Raw genomic sequence first — 23063 nt, forward strand, 5'->3', positions numbered from 1 at the left:
TCTCTATGAACTTGCCTATTCTTGATATTTCAAATAAACAGATCATACAGTATTTGTCCTTTTGTATCTGGCTTATTTCATTTAGCATGTTTTCAAGGTCATTCATGTTGCAGCATACATCAATTTTAGTATATGTGCTGCCGAAGTGAGCACTGCAGCATACATCAGAACTTTTTTCAATGGCTGAATTACATTTCATTGTGTATATGTTCACTATATTTTGGTTACCACTCATTTGTCAATAAACACTTGGGTTGTTTACACTTTTTAGGTATGTAAATAATGCTGCAGTGAACACTGGTATGCAAGTATTTGGGTTCCTGTTTTTTAGGGATTTTTCTTGTTTTTTGTTTGTTTGTTTGTTTTTGTCTTTTGGTACCGGGGATGGAACTCAGGACCTTGTGCTGCCGGAACCACTGAGCTAAATCCCCGGCCCAATTTTTCTTGTTTTTTGCAGGACTGGGGATTCAACCCATGGCCTTCACATTAAGCCACATTCCCATGGTCATTCTATGTTTTGATGGTTTGTTTTGCAGCACTGGAGGTTAAATCCAGTGCCTTGTACCTAATACACTATCACTGAGCTACATCACCAGCCCAATTTTATTTTATTTTGAGAGTGTCTCACTAAATTGCCCAGGCTGGCCTTGAACTTGTGATACTCCTGCCTCAGTCTCCTGAGTGGCTGGGACTACAGGCATGTACCACTACACCCAGCTCTATGTGTAACTGTTTTGAGGGACCACCAGACGTTTCCACAGTGCCAAAATGTTTTCCACAGCATCTCTGTATTGTAATTTCATTGGCAGTGTACAGGGGTTTCAGTTTCCTCTGTCCTTGCTCATGCCTTTTTATAAAATTATTATACAGTATAGTTAACATAGGGATAGAGTGTAGGACATAGGATAGAGTGTAGTTAACATAGGGATAGTTACAGCCATCTCAGCAGATAGGAAGTGGTATCTCATTGGGGTTCTGATTTGCATTTCCGTAGTGACATCATCTTTCCCTGTGGTTTCTGACCACTTCTGTATCTTCTTGGAGAAATGTCTGTTCAAGTCTTTACCCAGTTTTTGATTGAGTTGGCTCTTTGTTGTTAAGTTTTAGGAGTGCTTTATATATTCTAGATGTTACAATCTTATATGATTTGCAAATATACTCAGTCTTCATTATTTGTTGATTCATTATATGCAGTGGTGGCTTTTGATATCATATCTAAGAAGCTATTGCCAAATTCAAGGTCTTGAGGATTACCCATATATTTTCTTCTGAGTTTTTTTTTTTTTTTTTGGTACAGGGGATCGAACTCAGGACCTTGTGGTTTTGAGACAGGCGCCGGAACCACTGAGCTAAATCCTTGGCCCTCTTCTAAGAGTTTTATGGGTTTAGCTCTTACATTTAAGTCCTTAATCCATTTGGAGTTTTTGTATGTGGTATGAAATGGGAGTTCAGCTTCATTTTTTTGTGCAGGATAACCCAGTAATCCCAGCACCATCTGTTAAAGCTACTATTCCCCCCCCCATTGGATTAACTTGGCACCTTTGTAAAAAATCAATTTGCTATATATATGAAAGTTTACTTCTGGACTCTATTCTGTTGATCTATAATTCTTTTTTTTTTTGGTACCTGGGATTGAATTTGGGACCTTGTGCTTGTGAAGCAGGTGGCGGAACCACTGAGCTAAATTCCTGGCCCTGCTGATCTATAATTCTGTCCTTATACCAGCACTGCACTGTTTTGATTTAGTAGTAAGTTTTGAAATCAAGATTGTAGGACCTTCAATTTTCTTCTATTTCAAGATTTGAGGGGGGGCAGGTGGTTCTGTTTGGCTTTCTGATTTCATATGAATTTGAGGATTGGCTTTTCCATTTTTAAAAAACTGCTGGAAATTGGATTATGTTGAATTTGTAGATTGCTTTGGGTCATAATGACATCTTAACAGTATTCAAGTCTTCATATCTATGAATACAGAATGTTATTCCGTGTATTTAGGCCTTAACTGCTTTCAGCAATGTTCTGTAGTTTTCAGTGTACAAGTCTTTCACCTTGGTTAAATTTATTCCTACATTTTATTTTATTGGTTGATTGTACTGAGGATTGAATCCAGGGCCTTAGCCCTGAACCACATCCTAACCCCTTTTTAAATTTTTATTTTTATTTATTTATTTATTTAATTAATTTTTTTGGTACCAGGGATTAAACTCGGGTCCTTGCGCTTGCGCAGCAGGCAGTGAAACCACTGAGCTAAATCCCCGGCCCTTAAATTTTTATTTTTCAATTTTGAGACAAGGTCTCATCAAGTTGCCCAAGTTGGGCTTGAATTTGCAATCCTCCTGACTTAACCGCCCAGCGTGCTGGGATTACAGATGTGTGTACAGATGTCATGCCCAGGTGGTATTTTATTATTTTAGATGCTGTTGTTAATGGAATTGCTTTTTTAATTCCCATTTTTTGCATTGTTCATTGCTGGGGTATAGGTAGAATTGATTTTCATTGTTGGTCTTGTAATGGGCAACTTTGTTGAATTTGTTTATTAGCTCTAGTAGCTTTCTTGTGGATTCTTTGGGTCTTTCTGTTATACTTAGGACCATGTCACCAGTGAACAGATAGCCTTTCCAATGTGGATGCCTTTTATTTTTTGAGTAATTGCTTTGGCTAGAACTCGTAATGCTATGTTAAAAAAAGAAAAGAAAAGAAAAATAAAAAGCCAAATACTACTTCCTGTCTGGCCACTGCTCAGTGCTGGGATGTTCCAGCACTCCAGGCCTGTGGTGAACCCCAGAAGCACCCTAGGTCTTTTATGAGCACTCATCTTGGCCTGGGTATGTGTGTGTCTTTCTAAATTCTCCCAATACACAGGAACTTCTGAATGTCCTACCTTCCCAAAGCATCTTCCACAGTCTTCCCCCTGGGCCTTTGCCGTGTGTTAAATGCTTCAACTGTAAAATTGCCAAGGGAGTTTTCAGGTCATTCGTTCACCTTGCAGTGTTTTCAGCAATGCTCCCCTGGAACATGGATTGTTCACTGTCTCCCCACTAAAACTTCAGTTCCACGTGAGCAAGAATCTTACCTTATTTATCACTTTCACTCTGGAAACACCACTTGGCTTACAGTAGATATGCACCAAATTTTATTTGACTCAATTTACAGAATATGGGATATTTGAGTGAGCTTAAAATATTAATATATATTGGTTAAAAAAACCATGAAAATCGGGCCAGGGATTTAGCTCAGTGGTGCCACCACCTGCCTCACAAGTGCAAGGTCCCGAGTTGGATCCCTGGTACCAAAAAACCCCCATAAAAATTAGTGGGATGATTTTCATGCCAGCAATGTAAGGATATATTTTGTTCCGAAGGAACAGAAAAAGGCAGAAACAAGGAAAAGAGAATATCAATATCTATAGAAGCTGAACAGCAACAAAAAATATATCTATGCAAGTTGAGAAGGACTGCTCAGAGGAAAACTGCATGGGTAAGAAGAGATGTGGTTTCATACAGAAGATGTTCTAGACTACTAAGCCCTGTAATTTTTTTTTTTTTTGTACTGGGGATTGAACTCTGGACCTTGCACTTGCAAGGCAGCCGTCGGAACCACTGAGCTAAATCCCCGGCCCTGCCCTGTAATTATTTATCATCACTGCAATCTGTAATTAATTTGCTTGCTTATATGTTTATTACCTGCTTCCCCACCTTAGTATGGGCTTCATGTCAGCAGAGACCTTGAGTGGCATATTCTTGGCTCATGGCACAGAAAAAGCCTTCAGACACACTGCATTATGCATGGAATGGAGAAATGAATGTGTGTATGTGGTTTGGGTATGAAATGTCCCCCTAAAAGCATATGTGTTCAGAGGACTGGCTTTTGGAAGTCAGTGGCTCATTAAGACTCCAGCTTAATCAGTGGATTAATCTATTGATTTATAATCTGATGGTATTATTAGGACATGAGAAGGTGGGACAGTTGAGGGAAGCTGGTTATAGAGAACTATGTTTTGCCTCTGGCCCCTTCCTCTTTAGATCCTTTTCACCCTCTCTGCTGCCTGGCTGCCACACCATGAGCCATTTTGCGCCACTATGTGTTTCCACCATGATGTTTCTGCCTCACTATAGGCCTAGAGCAATGGAGCCAGCTGATCATGGACTAAAACCTTTGTCTATCTTAGGTATTTTGTCACAGTGACAAAAAGTTGAGTAACAAAAAATTAGTGCCAGAAATGGGGTTGTTGCTGTGACTCCACCTGATCATGTGGTTCAGAACCCTTCGGAACTTGCTTGTGGGAGAAATTTGGAAAAATTTGGAAATGCAGCCTAGAAAAAGCTCAGGGTATTGTAAGTTGAGCTTAATGGGTGATCCTGGTGGATCAGAATACTGACAGGATTGCAGATAGTAAAGGTTAATGTATCCTGAGGTTTCAGATGAAAATTAGGCCTCTATTGGGAATTGCTCTAGAGGCCTTGAGTATGACATTTTGACAAAGAATTTGTCTACATTTTATCCATGCTCTAAGACTGTGTGAGCCTATTTAAAGGCAATGCACTAATTAATCTAGTAGAGGAAATTTCAAGGTAGTATAGCATTCGTGGCATATATATTTCTGGCTGACTGCTTTTACAGTGAGTACTGGGAGCAAAAAGTAGAACTGACAAATTTGAAAAACTTGCAGCTTGGTTAGAAAAGAAGCACGTGTAAAGTTGGGACCATGGAACATGTGGTTACTGAACAGATTAATGCCATTAAAAAGAAGCCAAGTACTTTGCACAGAACAATAGGAAAGATGTCTTGAGGGCATCTTGGAAATCGAGGCCCCACTCCTGGTACCAATTTTCTGTGTTATCTTTTGATCACTAAAAGAAAGTACCTGAGCTAAGCAACTTAAAGGAGGGAGGATTTATTCTGGCTCATAGTTTCAGAACTTTTAGCCATGGGTAGCTGGCTGCATTGTTTTAGGCCTGTGGTGAGGAGAAACAACATAGTTGAAGAGTGTGGTAGACAAAGGTGACTGTTTTATGGCTGCCAGGAAGCAAAGAGATGGAAGAGCCAGGGAGGAAGGGACCACAGACAAGGTCACGCTTCTGTGACCTGCTCCTTTCATGAGGCCCTGACTCCTGAATTTTTATCACTCCCCAGTAATGCCATTAAATTCTTATCTCATCAATGGATTAATCCAGTTATGAAGCTGGAGACCTCACAATCTGATCACCTTCCAAAAGACTCATATCTGAAGACAAGAGACATTTTTAAAGACATTTTTGTTGTTGTTTTTTATTTTCTTTGAGGCAGAGTCTTGCTAGGTAGTTCAGGGTGGCCTTGAATGTGCTATGCAGCCCAGGTTGGCCTCAAACTCACTGCAGTCCTCCTGCTTCAGCCTCCTTAGTACTGGGATTATAAGCCTGTACCACCAGGCCCAGTTAAGAGACATTTTAGATCTAAACCAGAATACTGTGTCAATCATGGCCCTATAGGAGCATACAGTGTTGATTCAGTCACTCAATAAATACTGAGTGAGGGTGTACAGGGTGCCAGACACTGTGCTTAGTGGTAGACAGACATGAGTGACCCAATGCCTTCTTTGGATGAGCTCATGATCTACTGGGGGTGGTGGACAAGTGAGCATGGGACAAAAAAGTGAATGTGGAACCAGCACAGGCTATGTGAAACATCCTAGGAGAGGCACCTGGTGTTAGACAAGGGCTATGTGAGCCAGGAAAGGCTGAAGGGTATGGGGGAGGGGAATTCCTAACAAAGGAAATCGTGAGCTGGGGTCTGCTCAGGGCAGGGAAGCTTGCAGGAGGGAAAGACTTGCCATGGCCTGCAGGGCTGAAGGGTCCATGGAGTGAGAAACGATGGTGGGAGATTAAGAAAGACAGACAAAGAGAATGACAAAGAGCTGATAAAGCTGATAAAGCTGGGGCCAGGTGGAAACCCCTTCTCTTGATGGGATAAAAAGCACTGGCATCCTCAGCACCTTTATTTATAGTAGAGACAAGGGCAGCGCAGGGGACGTAAAGAGGCTGGTCTGTAACCGGGGCCAGGAGAGAGCTAAGGTCTGCAGGACATCATGCTTGATGGTTCTCTGGCGACTGGGCGGGGGAGAGACAGTCCTCTTCTCCCCAGGCCTTGCTCCGCCATGCCTTCTTGTCGCCTGGTCTCCTCCATGGGAGGAGGCGTTAGGCCTGGCCATGGTGATCCACAGTGCAGTGCTCCCAGCAAAGACTGGAGGGTAGAATGTGGGAGGCCAGTTCAGAACAGCAGCTAGCTGGAGGCAAGACTCAGTAAGGTCCTGGGGTGGTGAGGGTTCATCATCTTGATTCAGGGCACTTTCACAGGGGACTGTTGGTTCCTGCCCTCCTCAACTCACAGGCAGGATATGAACGTGTGATGCAGAACTGAGAAGTGCTCCTCCCTGTCATTCACCTGTCCATCCAACAGGCATTGATCCAGATGCTCTGGACCAAGTCCTGTCTGAAGGCTGAATTTAGAAGAGTGAAAACGACACCATCATTGGCCTTGATAGTGTGCCAGATGCATAGGAATAGGTAGAAGAAAGGGCGAATTAGGACAGAGGAAGGAGGGGTGCCTGGTGGGGATGATGTCCACCTTGTGATGGGAAACTCAAACAAAACCCAGATTTTTATGTATCAAAATCCTTAGAAACAGATTGGTGATAAAAATTCTTGGTGATAAAAAGGTTGTAAACCTCTGAGACCAGGAATCCTCAGGCAAAGTGCACAAGCACCATCATTTACCCATAAGCTGCCTCAACAAGACTCCCTGCCATTTCAGCAAAATCAAGCTCAGCTGGTTCTTGAGCCAGAGGAGGCTGGACCCAGAGCTCTCTGAACAGGATGGATGAATTCCAAGACAAAACAGCATCCAAAAAGAAAATGTAAAGGAAACCCTATCCTCCTTGCCTGCCTTTGCTTTGCTTTTCCTCTGGAGCAAGAATTTAGGGTCTTGCCATGTAGTCCATGGCTGTCCTTGAACTCACTATGTAGCCCAGACTGGCCTGTAATTCACAGCTATCCTCCTGCCTCCGCCTCCCAAGTACTGAGATTACAGGCATGTGACACCACACCTGGCTCTGGAACAAGAATTTGTAATGATAATATTTTACCATCTTGCTGTCTGACAAGCACTTTAGATGTATGTTACTTTAACCCATGCCCATTTCATAAACTGGGCTGGTGAATGAGGATCGTGAACCTGGACAGATCTGTCTCAACAGTAGGCTGTACTGGCTTTTCTGTTAGGATGGGGCTTATTAGAATTAGAGCATCTATCTCTCCCCTTTTTGGACACCCTTTCTGTTGGGTGATGATATTATAAATTGCTTTTTTCTTCTATTTTTCTGTAATCTCCAAATTTTTCCTAATAAGGAGTATTAAATTTTTAATGGGAAAACAACATTTAAAGAAAAAAAATGGACCTCTCTGAGCTAGGTGTGATGGTTCATGCTTGTAATCCCAGTACTCTAGGAGGCTGAGGCAGGAGGGTTACAAGTCTGAACACAGTCTGGGCAACTTAGCACATTAGTGAGGCCCAGTCTGAAAATAAAAATAAAAAGAAGGTTGGAGATGTAGCTCAGTGCAAAGACCCTAGGTTCAATCTCTAATACCGAAAAAGAAAGAAAAGGAAAACAACAAAATCCCTTTGGCTGAACTCATCTCGAGCTAATGCCCAGTGGCTGTGTGGAGCTGTCGGATGAATGGGTTGGTTCTAGATTTGAGGAGTAATGACTGGAGAGCTGGGGTTTGAAACCCGCGGGCCTGGTTCGGTACCCTCGGAGGAGGGCGAGAAGAGGAGCTGGTCAGTGGAATCACACAGTGTGATTGATATGACCGTATTCTGTCAGCAATTCCTACTTCCTACAGTCACGGGGTATCCCGAAAGTGTGAAATTCCAACCCCGTCCGGCCTGCAACCCCAGATCTGGTGCCAGGCAGAACGGACGCTCCCTAGCTAAGCCCCAGACCTCCTTTCTGCTGGCTGTCACGAGCAGTGGCGTCTCTGCGACAGACCCGCGCAGTCTGGGATTTCTGAGCGCTTCAGCCAGGTAGAAACGGACTGAGAAGATCCTTCAACTGTCCAAGGCCTGGTATCTTACCTTGGAAGATGGGACTCACTGTGCCTCTCGTAAGGCTGTTAAGTCTGAAAACGCATATGATAAAAGTAGCCTTAACAGTGCAGGGAAGGCTGTGAGCGGCCTGCAGGACCCCCAGAAGTCGACTCGGCCCACGACTACGCGTCCCAGCGTGCCGCGCGCGGCGCGCCGCTTCCGGTTGCCCGCTTCCGGTTGGCGGCTCGCGGGCGCCGTTGTGGGCTTGGCGGCATGGATCCGGCTTTCTGGCCGATCGGCGGCGAGTTCGAGGACTCGATGTTCGAGGAGCGGTCCGAGCGGCGGCCTGGGCCTCCCGCGCCCTACGGCGCCAAGCGCTGCGAGCCGCAGGTGAGAGGTGGGCCTCCCCGGCCGGCCGTCGGGCCGGCCTCCCGCCCTAGGGGTCGCCCTAGGGGCGCTGGGCCGCCTCCTCCAGGAAGTCGTTTCTGACTCTGCCTCCCGGGAAACGCGCTTGTCGAGACCGCCTCCTCCTCTCTTCTGTCCTAGGCGCCGTCAGCCTGAAGTCCTGCCGCAGCGCGAACAGTCGGGACACATCTTACCCAGTGCCTGCGGGGCGTGATAGTTTGGCTGGAGAAGAGCTCTGAGCGTATTGTGCAATTAGAATATTTAGTAGCCTCGTATTAGTTCATGAATATAGATCTCACTCACTAGTCCTCCATAATTGCATTTTTGTTTCAGGTAAATTTCTCCTTACCACATGCAGTCTTTCAGCGTTACCGCCACTACTCAGTTGTGTAAACTATTGAGTTTAGGGAGTGGGTAGGGGACACATACGCTGGAGCACAAAAACCCAGGTCACAGGTGGATACCAGTTGCCCTTCGGGTGTCAGTTCCTTATATCCCAACAGGCGGCTGAGACAGGAGGATCTTGACTCGTGGGTCAGCCTAGGCTACATAGTGAGAACCTGTCTCCAAACAAACAAAATAACGATGATAATAATGATGATGATGATAACACTTGCTCACAGGGTTATGATGGGAGTGAAATGAGATAATGCATATGAAAATACTTTGTTAGGTGTGATGTGTTGTATACAGTACTTAGGAAGTAAAACTCCAAAGTGTTCACTTTACATGGTGTTTGCTAAGTGAGAAGGAAAATATGCTGCTCACAAATACACTCAGAGCCATTATTAAAGTTGTGTTGGTTTCCTAGGAGCTTTGGCTAGAAGATTTCTGTTGTAGTCTGCCCAGATGCTGCAGGACCAGAGGTTTAGGGTATCCATGACCACCCACCCTTCACAAGGTTCTTTGCACCTTCCTCTTGCCAGGGGGTGTATTTGAAGGCATCATCTGTATTCTGCCAGGCCTGTGGAGAATAAAAATAGTCATTTGAAAGCCTACTTTGCTTCGGCATTCCCCAGTAGCATAATAAAAATTGGGTGGAGGTTCATAGGTTATTGTGGAGAAAGTTGGGAGTTGCTAATCTAAAAAATGGGACTGGAGAAAAAACAGAAGACTACCGAGTCCTAGAGTGACACAGTGGTTGAGGGAGAACAAAAAAAAATGGTTCCTAGCTCTCTCCACTGGTAGATTGGGCTAAAGAGAGAGGCCAGTGTTACAGAGGGATGCAGATATGCAGGCCACCCTTCTAGAAAGAGCCAAGCAAGTGTGAGTGATGGTGGGACCATCACAAACATTGTTACATTTGAATTAATAGCATTTAACCATGATGGATTTTCTTCAGCCTCAGTGTGTTTTACTCTGAGTAAAAGGGAGTATAACATGGGCTGGGGATTTAGCTCAGTGGTTCTGCCGCCTGCTTTGCAAGTGCAAGGTCCCAAGTTCCATCCTTGGTTCCCCCAAAAAAGGTAGTATGACATTTCTTTGGAGCTGGAAAAGCTGGCACACAGTGCTTGTTCTTGTATCTTATGTTCTTTTTTTCAGTAATCAAGAAATCTTAGGGCCAGGAATTTAGCTCAGTGGTTTCGCTGCCTGCTGCGCAAGTGCAAGGACCTGAGTTCTATTTCTGGTACCAAAAAAAAAAAAAAGAGAAATCTTAATCTTTCCTTTCTGTTCTATCCAGCAGGCTTAAATGAGTAGAGAAGCAAGTAAAGTATCCCAGTTGGACATTTTTTCCCTACTGGGTCTTTGGTATTTAATTGCTTTGAAGACTCCTTTTAGCCTTTGTTTCTATTTCCTTTGCTTAGATTCCATTTTTTGTGCCTTGAAAATATTTCCACAATAGCACCACGACTGTCACTCTTCTCTTGTTTTCTTTACCTAAAGAGTTCCAGTTCCCATTGTAGCCACTCTAAAATTGCTCTACAAGAAGCAGCATGCCAGGTGTGGTGGTGCACACCTGTGGTCCCAGCACTGGAGAGGCTGAGGCAGGAGGATTACTGCAAGTTGGAGGCCAGTCTGGGCTCAGTAGTGAGTTCAAGGCAAGCCTGCACTACATAGCAAGACCCTGTCTCAAAAAAAAAAAAAGCAGTGAACTGTGAGGCACCACACCACAAATTAGAGAGACTGCTTCTTTTCTGAGTATTTTGTTGCTGTGTTTATTGCTTGTGAATATTTTAATAAAAACTGGGCCATCATTAAAATTGTCATTATTAGGTGTTTCTCCTTCAGTCTCATCCTGAAGAAATGTCTTTTTTATTGAAGTTTAATTGGTTATATTATGGAAAATTGCTTCTAATTGTGAGGTGGAAAAGCATAGCTTCCCTCTGTAATGTGCTCTTTTCATGATTTCTAGTGGTTTGATGAAGAAACAGAGGACAGTGATGATGTGGATGTTCTCACTGTCAGGAAATTCAGAGGGGACCTGGCCTACAGACGCCAGGAGTATCAGGTGGGATTCAGTGTGAGGTTATGACACTTGAAGTGGAGTCTTGATTTATCAGTTACAGTGTATGTAAGTAACACAGTACTGAGCTCGGAGTGTATCATTTGTGAAGATGAATTGAATCTTTTGTGTTGTGTATTTTAAAATTAGACTTCCAAGGGTCTGTCCTTTCCTATATGATTCTATATAATTTGTTTTGTTTCTTCTAAAAAAAAAAGGAAATGTTTTGGGTCCCTGTCACCCTGTTTCCCCGTGTTCTCCAGCCCTGTGTTACATGTGAGTCTCCAGCACGGGCACCTTATACAGGTGCAAAATACCCCAAAATGCGTAAGAAATGAGAAGTAAGAACAGTTAGGTACCAGGTTACTTTACATATGTTCCATTTTATCTTTTTTTAAAAAATAATTTTATCAGTACATTTTAGGTATACAATATGCTGACATTCATTATTGGGAATTTGTTCCTTTAAATAATATATCTTGGTTCTTATTTTTTTCCCCATTGGGAAATCCCATTGCCAGTGATTTAGCTCAGTGGCACCATGCCTGCCTCATTTCATCTTTATGAAAATAGTAATGAGATGGTTTCACAGGAAGATAGGTGCAAAACCAGGATTTGGAACCTGGTCCCTTTTATAAGGTACTATTTTCCATGGTAGAAGTCACTAAAATACTCAGGTCTCCCTTAGTTCATTGTAGGGTTGATAACATTACCTCTGTCTAGGGAAAAAAAACCCCATCCTTACACTGAATCCTCAACGCCCCCCCATGGCCAGAGAGCCCTGCAGGAGTATTCCAGTATCTCTGAAAACCTGTCATCCACCCACTGTGCCGTGACAAGGGATGTCCGGGAAGGCCAGGCTCGCTGTCTAGCTCACCTGGGGAGGCACACGGAAGCACTGGAGATTGCTACAGACTTGGTGAGTGCTTTCATTACTTTCCTTTACCAAGGACAGTTGAATGGTTTATTTTCTAAAACAATAAATATTTTTTGTTAGCAGAATCAGTGGGTTTGGGCAAGCAAAAGAAATTACTAGAACTTTATTATGAACAGTTTGGAGCTTTGAATATAATCCTTTTTTTTTAATAATACTTCTGTGTTATGCTCAAAATTCTCCATTGTTTGGAAAAATCTCATTTTCAGAGGTTTTATTCTTGTGAGGAGTAGATAGATTATGAGGTTTTTTTAAGATCTTATGCTTTGTTTTCCCAGATTTCCACATGGACTCATGTGTTACTCCTGTAAGTAGAAAAAATTATAAAAACACAATTAAATATCAAGCCAAACTTAATAATCCTTTTCATAGCCGGGCATGGGGTGCACGCCTGTGGTCCCAGCACTCAGGAGGATCACTGTGAGTTCCAGACCAGCCTGGGCTGCATAGTGAGTTCAGGGACAGTCTGAACGACATAGCGAGACCCTGTCTCAAAAACGAGCAACAACAAGAAAAAATCCTTTTCATTTTTAAATAGAACTTGCAGAATTTTTTAAGGGTTAAAGAAAGGCAGTCGTTTGTGATTCTAGAGTATTTGTTTTTGGGCCCGGGATTTGGCTCAGTGGTTCTGCCGCCTGCCTCACGAGCGCAAGGACCTGAGTTCAATCTCCGGTACCAAAAAAAAAAAATAGAGTATTTGTTTTTGTGTTTAGATCAGGCATTTATGGCTTACTTCTGTTGGTTTTGTGTAAATTTATATGGGAGTTAGTCTGAGTTGCCCAGACCTGGCATATGGAGCCTGTTTCTTCCTCAGAGGTGTCAGTGAGCCCCATGACCTCCATCTGGAGCCCCATTGTGTAGCCTGCAGGGTCCTCCTCCATCTCACTACGGACCAGACCAAGGCTCCCCCAGCACAAGGAGCCCTGGTGGGAGTGATCTTTAGAGCAGGAAAACAGCTGTGCTTTGCTCTTTGTTGCCCTTCTCTACTTGCTGGGCACTCATCCTTAAGTGGAAGAAGGATGGATCGCCTTGTGAGCCAGCCTGGGCATGAGCAGTGAGCTGGGCTTGCTGCTCTGCACCTCACAGCGCTGGGCCTTTTGATGCCATTCCAGACCCCATTGCTGCTCTGCTGCCCATCGCTGCCCTCTCACACGTCGCCGTTGGCCTCATCCACTGTGCTCTGCTTGCTGGTTGAGGACAGTAGCAGCTGGAGGCATGGTGGGACTGGTGGTCTCTGGTTCCCTCAGCACATCTGTTTCTGGGGCTGAGAGAAGGCCCTAGGTCTCCGGAGCGGGAGACAGCTCCGTGTGAGGGGCTCTGGGCCCATCAGGACTATTGGGACTGCATCAGCCTGTGGGACACCTGGCAGTGGGCTCGCGCGTTGCCCCTCTCCCAGTGCATCCTGCCTGTCTGGAGGTTTCCTTATTTCCTGGTAACCCCACATCTTGTGTTTTAAGACTTCTTCCCTACTCAGGGTCCTTTTCTTTTGTTGTTAGTTCTGGTCTGTGTCTCTTCATCTCTGTGGTTACTGTCCTCTCACATTCTGTACAGGGACAGGTCAGTATGTAATTCTGAACAAAGTAGACAGCAGAGCTGTACCTGTATTTCACCTTAATATAGCTTTGTTGCTTACCAGCTGTGTAGTCACAGGCAAGCTACCTAACTTTCCAATGACTCAGTTGACTCATCTGTAAAATGGGGATAATAGAGTTTTACAAGATTGTCAGGATTAAATGAGTAAAACCCTTAGAATACTGCCCTGCATATGGCTAGTACTTAAAACATGTTAACTCATCTTCTTATTGATGGACTGTAGTATTTTGGAAAAATTCCTCAAATTAATTTAAAGGGAATTTAGTTTCCAGGGAGCAGTGTGTTAGCCCCATGTTATCGAAACCAGGGCACCACAATCCTAGCCTGTGTGTAGCAGCTTCCCTCCTGCTTCTCAATGTGAAAATGTTTTGAGCAGCAGGGAGCACTGCAGACAGGGGAGCGCTTGTTACAGATAATAGGGTGTGCATGTTGTCTTCCTTATTAGGAATAAAAGACACAAACAGAAGTTAGAAAATTTGCTGCTCAACACCATGGTGGCTGAGGAGCTGTGCTGTGCCCTAGGAGGTCAGCATGGAGCAGAGGATCTTAAAGGACGGTGAGGACAGGCAGGAGGCAGTATACGAATAAGACAAGGTAGGGTCTGTCTGCGGGAGGTGCAGTATCCCCGGTAGGTTGTGGGGTTTTGTTTGCCCGTCTTCTGGCTTAGTCTAGGAACGTGCCTTCACCTGTCAGGATGCTGGGCCCTCCAGGCTGCATGCTGGGTATTTTCACTCCTGCTTCCTGCCTGGGCGCTGTTCTGGGTGGAAGCTTGGTCTGGGTGCTCATGGGCCAGGGCTCCTTAGACTTCATGTCAGCTGGACGGTCCTCGTCCCGCTCTCTGTCCCTTCGACATTCCTGTAGAGAAAGCAGGCCTGTTTTTCCTAACAGGGTATTCTGCACATGGCCAGGTAGGCAATGGGTGGTGACTCTGGCTACAGAGACTTGAAAAAGTCTTCTGATCAGAAGGAACGCAAGCAGCCTTCTCTGACCTTGGTACTGGTTAGCAAGGGAGGGATTTGGATTCAATTAGGATACAGCACGAAGCATTGAGGGCTCTGGGCTGTCCTGTGTAAGATGTCCAAGCCAAAGGAAATATGCAGATGGAGTTTGTTCAAACCCTCAAGGAAATTACCTTTTTTTTTTTTTGGTACCAGGGATCGAAGTTGGGTCCTTGTGCTTGCGCAGCAGGTGGCGAAACCACTGAGCTAAATCCCCGGCCCGGAAATTACCTTTTGGGCTTTTAGAAAGCCTGGAATATTAAAATGGAACCTTTCACCCAGGGCCTAAGAAAATTGGCTACAGTCTTAAAATCTGGCTGAAGACAGGATTATAATACAAATTAGAAAGAAACTAATTTATGTTTCTGGTGCTGGACTTTGTCAGCCACTGCCACATGACTTGTCGTGTTGTTGTAACAGTAGGGTGTTGGGACTTGACTGGTAACTGCTTGCTAGGGAGTGTGTGTTTCCCTAGGTTTGTGGTTTCAAGTGAGAAATGTTGAAGTATGTTTAGTTCACTCGCCTTGTACAGCTATTGAAAGATATTTCTTTTTTTTTTTTTTTTTCTTTTGGTACCGGGGATTGAACTTGGGTCCTTGAGCTTGTGTAGCAGGCATTGAAACCACTGAGCTAAATCCCCGGCCCATGAAAGATATTTCTAACATATCCTACTTGGGCTTTTAGGCATCTTTATTTTTATATGGAAAACATTTTGGAGTTTACCATTATTTACCTTTTGTCTGTTCATTTGTGTGTTTTCTTCTCAGGAAAATAAAGCGACCAACGCAACCCACTTGAGCACTGTCCTGTACCTCCAGTTTGCTATTTGTTCAAGTTGGCCGAACTTGGAGAAAACCATCTTCTGCCTGCAGAAGCTGATTGTCCTGCATCCATTTAACCCCTGGGCCTGGGCCAAGTTGGCAGAGGCTTACCTGAGCCTGCGACTGGCTCTCTCGGAGTCACTCATGTCAACACAGGGACAGAGTGGTTTGCCTTCCAGTGACAAAACTGTCAAATCCGCCTTTCCACACTCAGGACAAGGCTGTCTTTTGTGTTTCCCTGGTACCTTGCCTGAGAGCTCTGTATTTTCCCTGGACAAAAGAAGCAGTCATGGCCAGACACGTGAGAAGGCTCTGGAAAGCACCCCCAGCTGTATGGCAGGAAGTCGGGAGGCTGTGTTCCCAGGAATGCTCCTGAAAGCGTGTGCCTCTTTGATTCGAGCCAGGTAAACAAAGTGCGTACTGGGTGCGACACTGCATGCAGTAGCTCAGGGTTGGGCTTACTTTTGCTCAGTTTAAGCTTTGAAAGTTTCTAGGCCGGGCACTTGGTTCATGGCTTTGGACTTTTCTTAGGGTTGAGACAGAGCCCTTTGAACTTGTATCAGTTCAGTGTGTGAGGGTAGAAACATTTGCTCGGGAACACAACTTGTGTCAGCGCTCAGGACAGAGTGTTAAAACTGGAAAAGATTGAGGAATTAGGAAAAGAAAATGTGTAGAGCAGTAAAACGGGAAGAAGGGCTGTTTTAAAGAGAGAATTTCTTGCTTGTGTATCCTGTAGAATCTGAAGGAAGTCTGCTGTTGGATTGCTGATACTGTGAATAAGCAGTGCTCATTTCATCCCTTAGAGGATTCCCATGCTTTGCCCCTAGGGCAGAGATGGTGAATCTTTTAGAGACCCAGTGCCTAAATTGTAACCCAAACCCCACTTACTTATCGCAGAGTGCCAACACTGGAATTACAGCGGAATACTGAGGTTTTAGTTTATAGAAAATAGCTGTTACCGATGCTCAGCTGCTGGGGCTACTTGGCTTGCGTGCTGACAGAGAGGGTTCTGGTGCCGCTGTGTGCCATAGGTTTGCCACCACCGCCCAGGGACTCCAAGAACTTTGGGTTCTTACGGCATGTGAATTTGAGGGAAAGGCTGAGGGAATACACTTGACCAGTTCTATCACCTCAGAGAGAAGAAATAGACACTTTCATGAAAACATAGAGATTATTTTTAACTCTGGAGAATTCAAGAAATAGTGACAGTGAGGCTTACCAAGAAATGGCAGATTTTAAAATTTGTCTGGTGCTTATTTGGCATTGAGTCTGTCACTTTTATTTCAAAGTACGTGTACCAGGCCTTGGTTGGTGGTAGGATCATAAAGATCATTTTTTAAAAAAGCATTTCTCTCCTTTCACTGTCCACTGCATTAAGAAAATGTGTGTCCAGCCAGTGGGCTGGACACATGGACTTCGCACGTGGGCGTGAGGTGGTCTGTGAGCGTCTGAGTGGAATTCTGTGTGGACTGACACAGGGAGCTGGTGGGGCAGGAGACGGGCGTGTGCCTGGGGGAAAAGCTCATCTCTGACCCTGAGGCCCAGGTGCTCTGATACATTACTCCATCGTAGTCTTCACCCTCCCCAGGGTGCACACTGGGACCCCGCTTTACAGAGTAAGGAGCTGTTAAAGTCATTTCCACAGTGGCACGGCTACAGCTACGAAGGCCAGGGCCAGGCCGCCTTTGCTCACCTGATAAGCCTCACCTCACCATGATGAGGAAGGGCAGGCAAGGTGGAGGCCAGGTGTGGCTGCAGGTCCAGAGCAGTCACGCTGTCTTGGGGCAAGAGCACCACGGCTCCCTCCGGGAGGCAGAGGAGCAGGAGGCAGGACTTGAATCAGGTCTGGTGTGGGAGAGCTTAAATTGTGGGCGTTTGGCACATGAGCCGGGCCTGTTCTGCTTGCCAGCTGCCCGACTGAGTGCAGGTAACCTGAAGTCTTGGTTTCCACCTGCCCCGTCCTGACAGGTGGGGATTGGGGAACACCTGTTTTGAGGGGCTGTAGAATTGGAGTCCTTACTCTGCTGCATTGTTTGTGGTGGGCACTGGGAAAGTGTCAGCTGTTAGTCCTGTCTTTATTTTATTACTGGCACAGGACACGAGGTGCTGTCTTAAGGGCTTGGCCCTGTGTGGCAGGCCTGAGGAGCCTGTGAAGGTTTGCAGGTTGGGGTGATGGCGATCCAGGCTGTGGTGTGGGTGGAGCCCGCTGGCCGTGGTGACGCCAGGACGCAGCAAGTGGAGGGTGGGACACCAGTGAAAAGCAGTTGCGACCAGGTGGGAGTGAGTGTGCGAGGCGGTGGCAGGGAGAAGGAAGCGGCTCCGAGGGCTTTGCCTTTTACAGGAAGCTCGCCTAAGGGGCTGCTCCCTTACACTCTGAGAAGTTCCAGTGTGTTAACTACACGTGCAGCTGGGTGGTTTCTTGGAGCAGAAGGTCTCCGGGACCCAGCGGTGGTTCAGGGTGCGGAGCCTTCCGTCCGCCAGGCAGCCTCAGCCCCGAGCCCCGAGCCCCCAGCCCCCGCTCTGCATGGCGAGTCCTCCTGCCGACCTGTCTCGGAGCTGCACAAGGGCTTTTGGGCTTTGCAGGCTTTTGCTTCAGCTCACCGAAGCTCAGCAGACGTCGTTTGCTTTGGAGAAGAACGAAAGGACTCAGCGGGAAATTGAAGACAGAATGAAAGGCTTTCACTTCCCAGAGGACGCCCTACTGCGGATCGCTGAGGTGAGTGAGTCCCCTCGGGGTCCTGTGAAACGAGGCACTGTAAATACCTCTTCTGGCTCCAATGCCATTTTTAAAATTTGTTTGTTTTTCTTTCTTTTTTTTTGGTACCGGGGATGGAACTCGGGTCCTTGCGCTTGCGCAGCAGGCGGCGGAACCACTGAGCTACATCCCCGGCCCTCCAATGCCATTTTTTAAGAAACTGGGCCAAAACTCATCCCAGTACTTCCGTCTCCCTCCCTCTGGTGCCTTGATGCTCACCAGATGCCAGAGCGGCCTCCTCATCAGCCCCTGCAGCTGCTGGCCGGCAGCGCTGTGCTCAGAGCCTGTGGTGCCTTAGGGTGAGCGAACAGGTGGAGCAGTGTTGAGCTGTGCCGCGGGGCCAGACCTGAGGCGCAGGGCCGTGGCCCAGTCAGGTCTGAGGAGGCGGAGCTGGCTGCAGCTGGGGGCGCTGGCCTCCGGCTTCCTCTGCTTCGCCTGCTCGAGGCTCTGGCTCTGGCTCTGGCTCTGGCTCTCGTGGCTGTGGAGAAATGCAAGTGCCATTTAAAACCTTTAGTAGCTTTTTTTAAAAGCGGGATTTTTGGGCCGGGGATGTAGCTCAGTGGTTTCACTGCCTGCTGCGCAAGCGCAAGGACCTGAGTTCCCCAGTACCAAGAAAAAAAAGCTGGCTTTTGTAAAGTATGTGTTGAAAACATGTCTTCTGGAGATACATATGCAATTGAGATTTATTTACCTGTCAAGATGTCGTTATAGAGGTTTTAAGCTCTTCATGCCGCTTCCTTCAGTACACGGCTGAAGCTGGGCAGCTGAAGGACTTTCCCTGGGAGTGACTGTGCCCCTGTCCTGACGTCACTCTCCAGAGCAGAGGCCCCACCCCCCTGGCCCGGCCCCTCTCCCTCGGGGCTGCATCCTCGGGTCGTCCCTGCTCCTCCATCCAGCTTTCCTGGCCGGCTCCTTGGCCTTTGTAACTCTGCCCACCGTAGGCGCTTTTCCTGTCTTTCTCACCAGGCTCGTCTCAGAGGTTCACTTGCTCCTTTTCCTGGTCTCTCTTCCCGTTTCTTCCTACAGCGTTGCAGCTGTGGGCTGTTCACTTTTAAATCCCTCTTCCCTTCTCAGAGGCTTCACTGCTGTTTCTCTCCTTATTTCTTCCATGTACTTTAATTTTGTCCTTTTGTTTTCTATGTCACTTTTATAAGTTTCCCTTCTCCCTCTGTTTTACTCCGAGTATACACACTTACTGTTATGGAGCATTCTGTAGTACATGTGGATGTCCTGTTTGCCGCTCCATACTCGGTCTAACGTGCTGCACCGACCCCACCATCACCATGGTCTTTCCAGTCTTCGTCACCCAAACAGAGCTACATCCATCAAGTAGCACCTTCCATTCCCTCCTCCTGCCACTCCAGGGATCCTCTGAGCTCTTTCTCTTTATAAATTTGCCTATTTTTGATACTTAAAATAAGTGGCTGGGCCTGGTGGTGCACACCTATAATCCCAGCACTTGGGAGGTTGAAGCAGGAGGATCTCCACAAGTTTGAGGCCAGCCTGAACTACATAGCAAGACCCTGTGTCAAAAAAAAAAGTAGAAGCATTCAGTATTTGACCTTTTGTGGCTGGCTTATTTTATTATTTTACTTAATATATTAATTTCAAGATTCGTCCATATAGTAACATTTCTCAAAACTTCATTCCTTTTTGTAGCAGAACAGTATTCACCTACTGTATATATATAGTCACATTTTGTTTATTCATTTACCTGTTGATGACACAGGTTGTCTCCACTGTTCGGATAGTGTAAATAATGCTGCTTTGAAGGATAGCATGCATGTATGTTGGAGTCTCTGTTTTTAAGTTTTTCGGCATGTACCTAGGGGTGAAACTGCAGCTTAGGAACTGCTGCACCACACATTATTTTATAGTCTTATGATATTTAATGCTGTGACATGGGCATGACCCTATACCCTTAAATACTCTTTGAGTGCATAATTTTTACTGGTTGGATGATAGTCCAGTTTTTGTGTTGTTTTTTTGTTTTGGTACCGGGGATTGAACTCAGGACCTTGTGCTTTCGAGGCAGGCGCCAGAACCACTGAGCTAAATCCCCTGCCCAATAGTCCAGTTTTTTAGATTAACTAATTTATTAGCTTTTTTCACATGTTGAACACATCATAAATGTTTAGTACCTATTTTAATAAGTCCTTGAAAAATCAACAGTGTATATGTTTGTGCCTTTTAGATGACTGGAAGTGGGATCATTGAATTAAAATATATGTACATTTTAAAGACTTAAAGCATGTTTCCAAATTGTCATTCAAAAAGTTGGTTCACTTTGTCTGTCCTCTCGCTCTATGAGAGAGAGCATTGGGTTTCCCATCCCAATCTTAGCTATTAGGTCAAGCCATTTAAAATTGTCTGTATTCAGTTGTTTTAACCTATAAAAACAGCAGTCTCATATAGTTCAATTTATTTCTTATTTAAATTTGCAATTTTATAGATAAAAAGATTATATTTTTAGTATTGCTTATTTCTTTGGTGACTTAAGTGGAATAATTTTTTCATGTTTTTGGCCCTTTGTATTTTGTGAAATGGTTTTTTTTCTTTATTCATTTCTGTTTTTCTTAGTAATTTTTAGGAGCCTTCTCCATATTAGACTTACTTTTAATATTTCAGTATTCTCCCAAGTATTATTTTTTTAACACTATGGAAGTTTTAAATTTTTATATAACCAAATGTTTTGGCAGATTTTTTGGACACCTATGAATATTGTACTTGTTTATTCCTCTTTTTGGAATTTGTTTGGCTATTACTGTTATTCAGTTGTTTACTTTCTAAGAAAGACTTTTTGGTGTTTTCCCCAACATTCTAAAATACTGCATTTTACTAAATCCAAGAAGGCGTCAGTTGTAAGACACCATTTGATGTGCGCTCAAAGAAAGGTGAGATGCTCTTTAAGCCGTGACGTGCTAGCCGCTCTGACATGCACTGTGATTTGATTGACTGATTAATTGATTGATTGATTTGTGGTGCAGGGGATCAAACAAAGGCAGGCGTGGCACCACTGAGCTAAATCCCCAGACCCTGCACCTTGATTTTAGAGAACTTGAAATACAAAAGCAAGGGTCTTCGGGCCAGGGATTTAGCTCAGTGGTTCCTCTGCCTGCCTCCTGCCTCGCAAGCTCAAGGTCCTGAGTTCGATTCCTAGTACCAAAAAAAAAAAAAGAGAAGAAAAAGCATCTTCAAACTGATGGAGCACTGTGACTTAGTAAATTCTGTACATCTCATTGGCAATTTCCTAAAACAAGTGATCTGTAAAGATTCAAATGCAGCAGAAACTTTCTTTTTGCGCTTCTCCTGGTTTGCAGGTACCTTAGAAAGCCGTCCAAACTCGTGTGACTAACAGATTCCCTCTGCCGCCTCCCGGCAAGGAGATCCCATAACCATTCGCACCAAATGGTGTGCAGGGACTGAAGTGGGAGAGGTGGGCCAATGGCTTGGCAGGTTCAGGCACAGGCCTCTGGGGCCCACCTTGTGAGGACTTGGGGCACTTGGCTCTGTGTCCCTCGGGGCCTGGCCCTGCCCTCACTGGGTAAACATGCCACTTGGGTCCCCGAGACTGCTTTGGCTTTGAGGGACTGGAGTCTTTCTGGGCCAGGAAGGGTGTGCCCAGCTCCCGTGCTTGTTGTTTGATTGCTCGCTGCCTTGGCTTCTTGGGAACCTGTGGGGAGTCGGAGCTGGGCCCCTGGCGAGTGCAGCCCCACTCTGCCCTGAGGCTGGATGACTGCAGGGATTCTTTTGTTTTTTAAGTAAGTATTTATAGAAAGCGTACAAGTCAGTCTTTTTAACCTACTCATAGCCATGTAGCCATGACTGTCTGGAATCTAGGTTTTGACCATTTTCATCGACCTGTACCAGTTGGTCCACTCTTCCATTCCTCCCACTTCCGAGCCCTGATAACCACTACCTCCTTCCTCTGTGGATTCACTGGCCTGGACATGTCGTGCAACTGGGACCATACAGGAGCGCCTGTTGTGACTGGTTCTTTGGGACCCACTGATGTCGTTTGCCAGGTGTCTCTGTGTGTGGCCCTTTTGGTGCTGACTAGCACTCCACTGCCGGCAGACCACACTGTGTGCCTGTTCGTCAGCTGATAGCGCCGGGGCTGTGTCCACCATCGGGCCGCAGAGTGCTGGTGCCGTGGACGCACAAGTGAGAACCAGCATCGGGGTGCACACAGGTTCCTTTGTGTGCGCTCGCAGCATCCTGTGCTGCTGGGTTGGTGAACATCGTGCGGAGTGGCCCAGCTCTTCCGAGAGGAGCAGCTGCACCATCTTCATCCTCACCGCAGAGCGGCTCATGTGTTTGCTGTGTTTCCTAGTGCGTGTTTGTAGGCCGTGCTGTGCATGTTCCTTGTGGGGAGCTGGCGGTGTGCACAGCACGCCTCGCTCTTCTCCTTCCGCGCCCCACGCCTCCCTTCCCTTCTCTCTGTCTCTCCACCCCCTTCTTAGTGGAAAAAGATCTCTCCTCACTCCCTAGTGTCTATCCTTTATTTTGCTGTTTATTTATATTTGGGTTTCTCATATTAGAGAAACCATGCTATATTTAAGCTTGTGTGTCTGATTTATTTCATATAACATCATGGTCTTAAGGTGCATCCATTTTCCTATGGTTGACTCAAGTTTATCCTTCTTTATGGCAGAGTAGTACTCCATTGTATTAATACCACATTTTCTTTATCCATCTATCAGTGAACATATAGGCCTCTTTCTATTATGAATTGTGCTGTTATACACATGAGTGTGCATGGATCACTGTAATATGGTGCCTTTAACTCTTGGGAAGATACCTAGGAGGAGAATATCTGTATTGAATGGAATTTCTGCTTTTAGTTTTTAGAGGAATCTCCATACTGGCTTCCACAGTGGTTATACCCGTTCACACTCTCACCAATGATGTAGTAGGGCTCCTTTTATCCTGTGGCCTGGCCAACATTGATTATTTGATTTCTTTTTTTTTTTTTTGGTACCAGGGATTGAACTCGGGTCCTTGCGCTTGTGAGGCAGGCAGCAGGACCACTGAGCTACATCCCCATCCCTTGGTT

The 23063-nt window shown here is 45.5% G+C and overlaps 1 protein-coding gene across 3 annotated transcripts in view; it reads left to right on the plus strand.

The window, feature by feature from the left end:
• Positions 1 to 8275: 8275 nt before the first annotated feature.
• CUNH8orf76 (chromosome unknown C8orf76 homolog) overlaps positions 8276 to 23063 on the plus strand; it is a 32024-nt gene continuing 17236 nt past the window's right edge. Inside the window, exons 1-6 of one of the 3 annotated variants that reach the window (XM_004838001.3) lie at positions 8291 to 8448; positions 8605 to 8796; positions 10817 to 10912; positions 11630 to 11825; positions 15199 to 15656; positions 17836 to 17968. In XM_004838001.3, coding sequence (XP_004838058.1) covers positions 10824 to 10912; positions 11630 to 11825; positions 15199 to 15656; positions 17836 to 17968 — 876 coding nt within the window. In that variant the 5' untranslated portion in view covers positions 8291 to 8448; positions 8605 to 8796; positions 10817 to 10823. Of the gene's footprint in view, positions 8449 to 8604; positions 8797 to 10816; positions 10913 to 11629; positions 11826 to 15198; positions 15657 to 17835; positions 17969 to 23063 lie in introns of all 3 variants that reach the window. The other 2 variants (XM_087184400.1, XM_004838000.3) reach the window with 2 other exon arrangements.

The sequence above is a fragment of the Heterocephalus glaber genome, unplaced genomic scaffold (assembly GCF_053883595.1).
Source record: "Heterocephalus glaber isolate CG9 unplaced genomic scaffold, H.glaber_assembly_v1.0 deba00000281, whole genome shotgun sequence".
NCBI lineage: Eukaryota > Metazoa > Chordata > Mammalia > Rodentia > Bathyergidae > Heterocephalus > Heterocephalus glaber.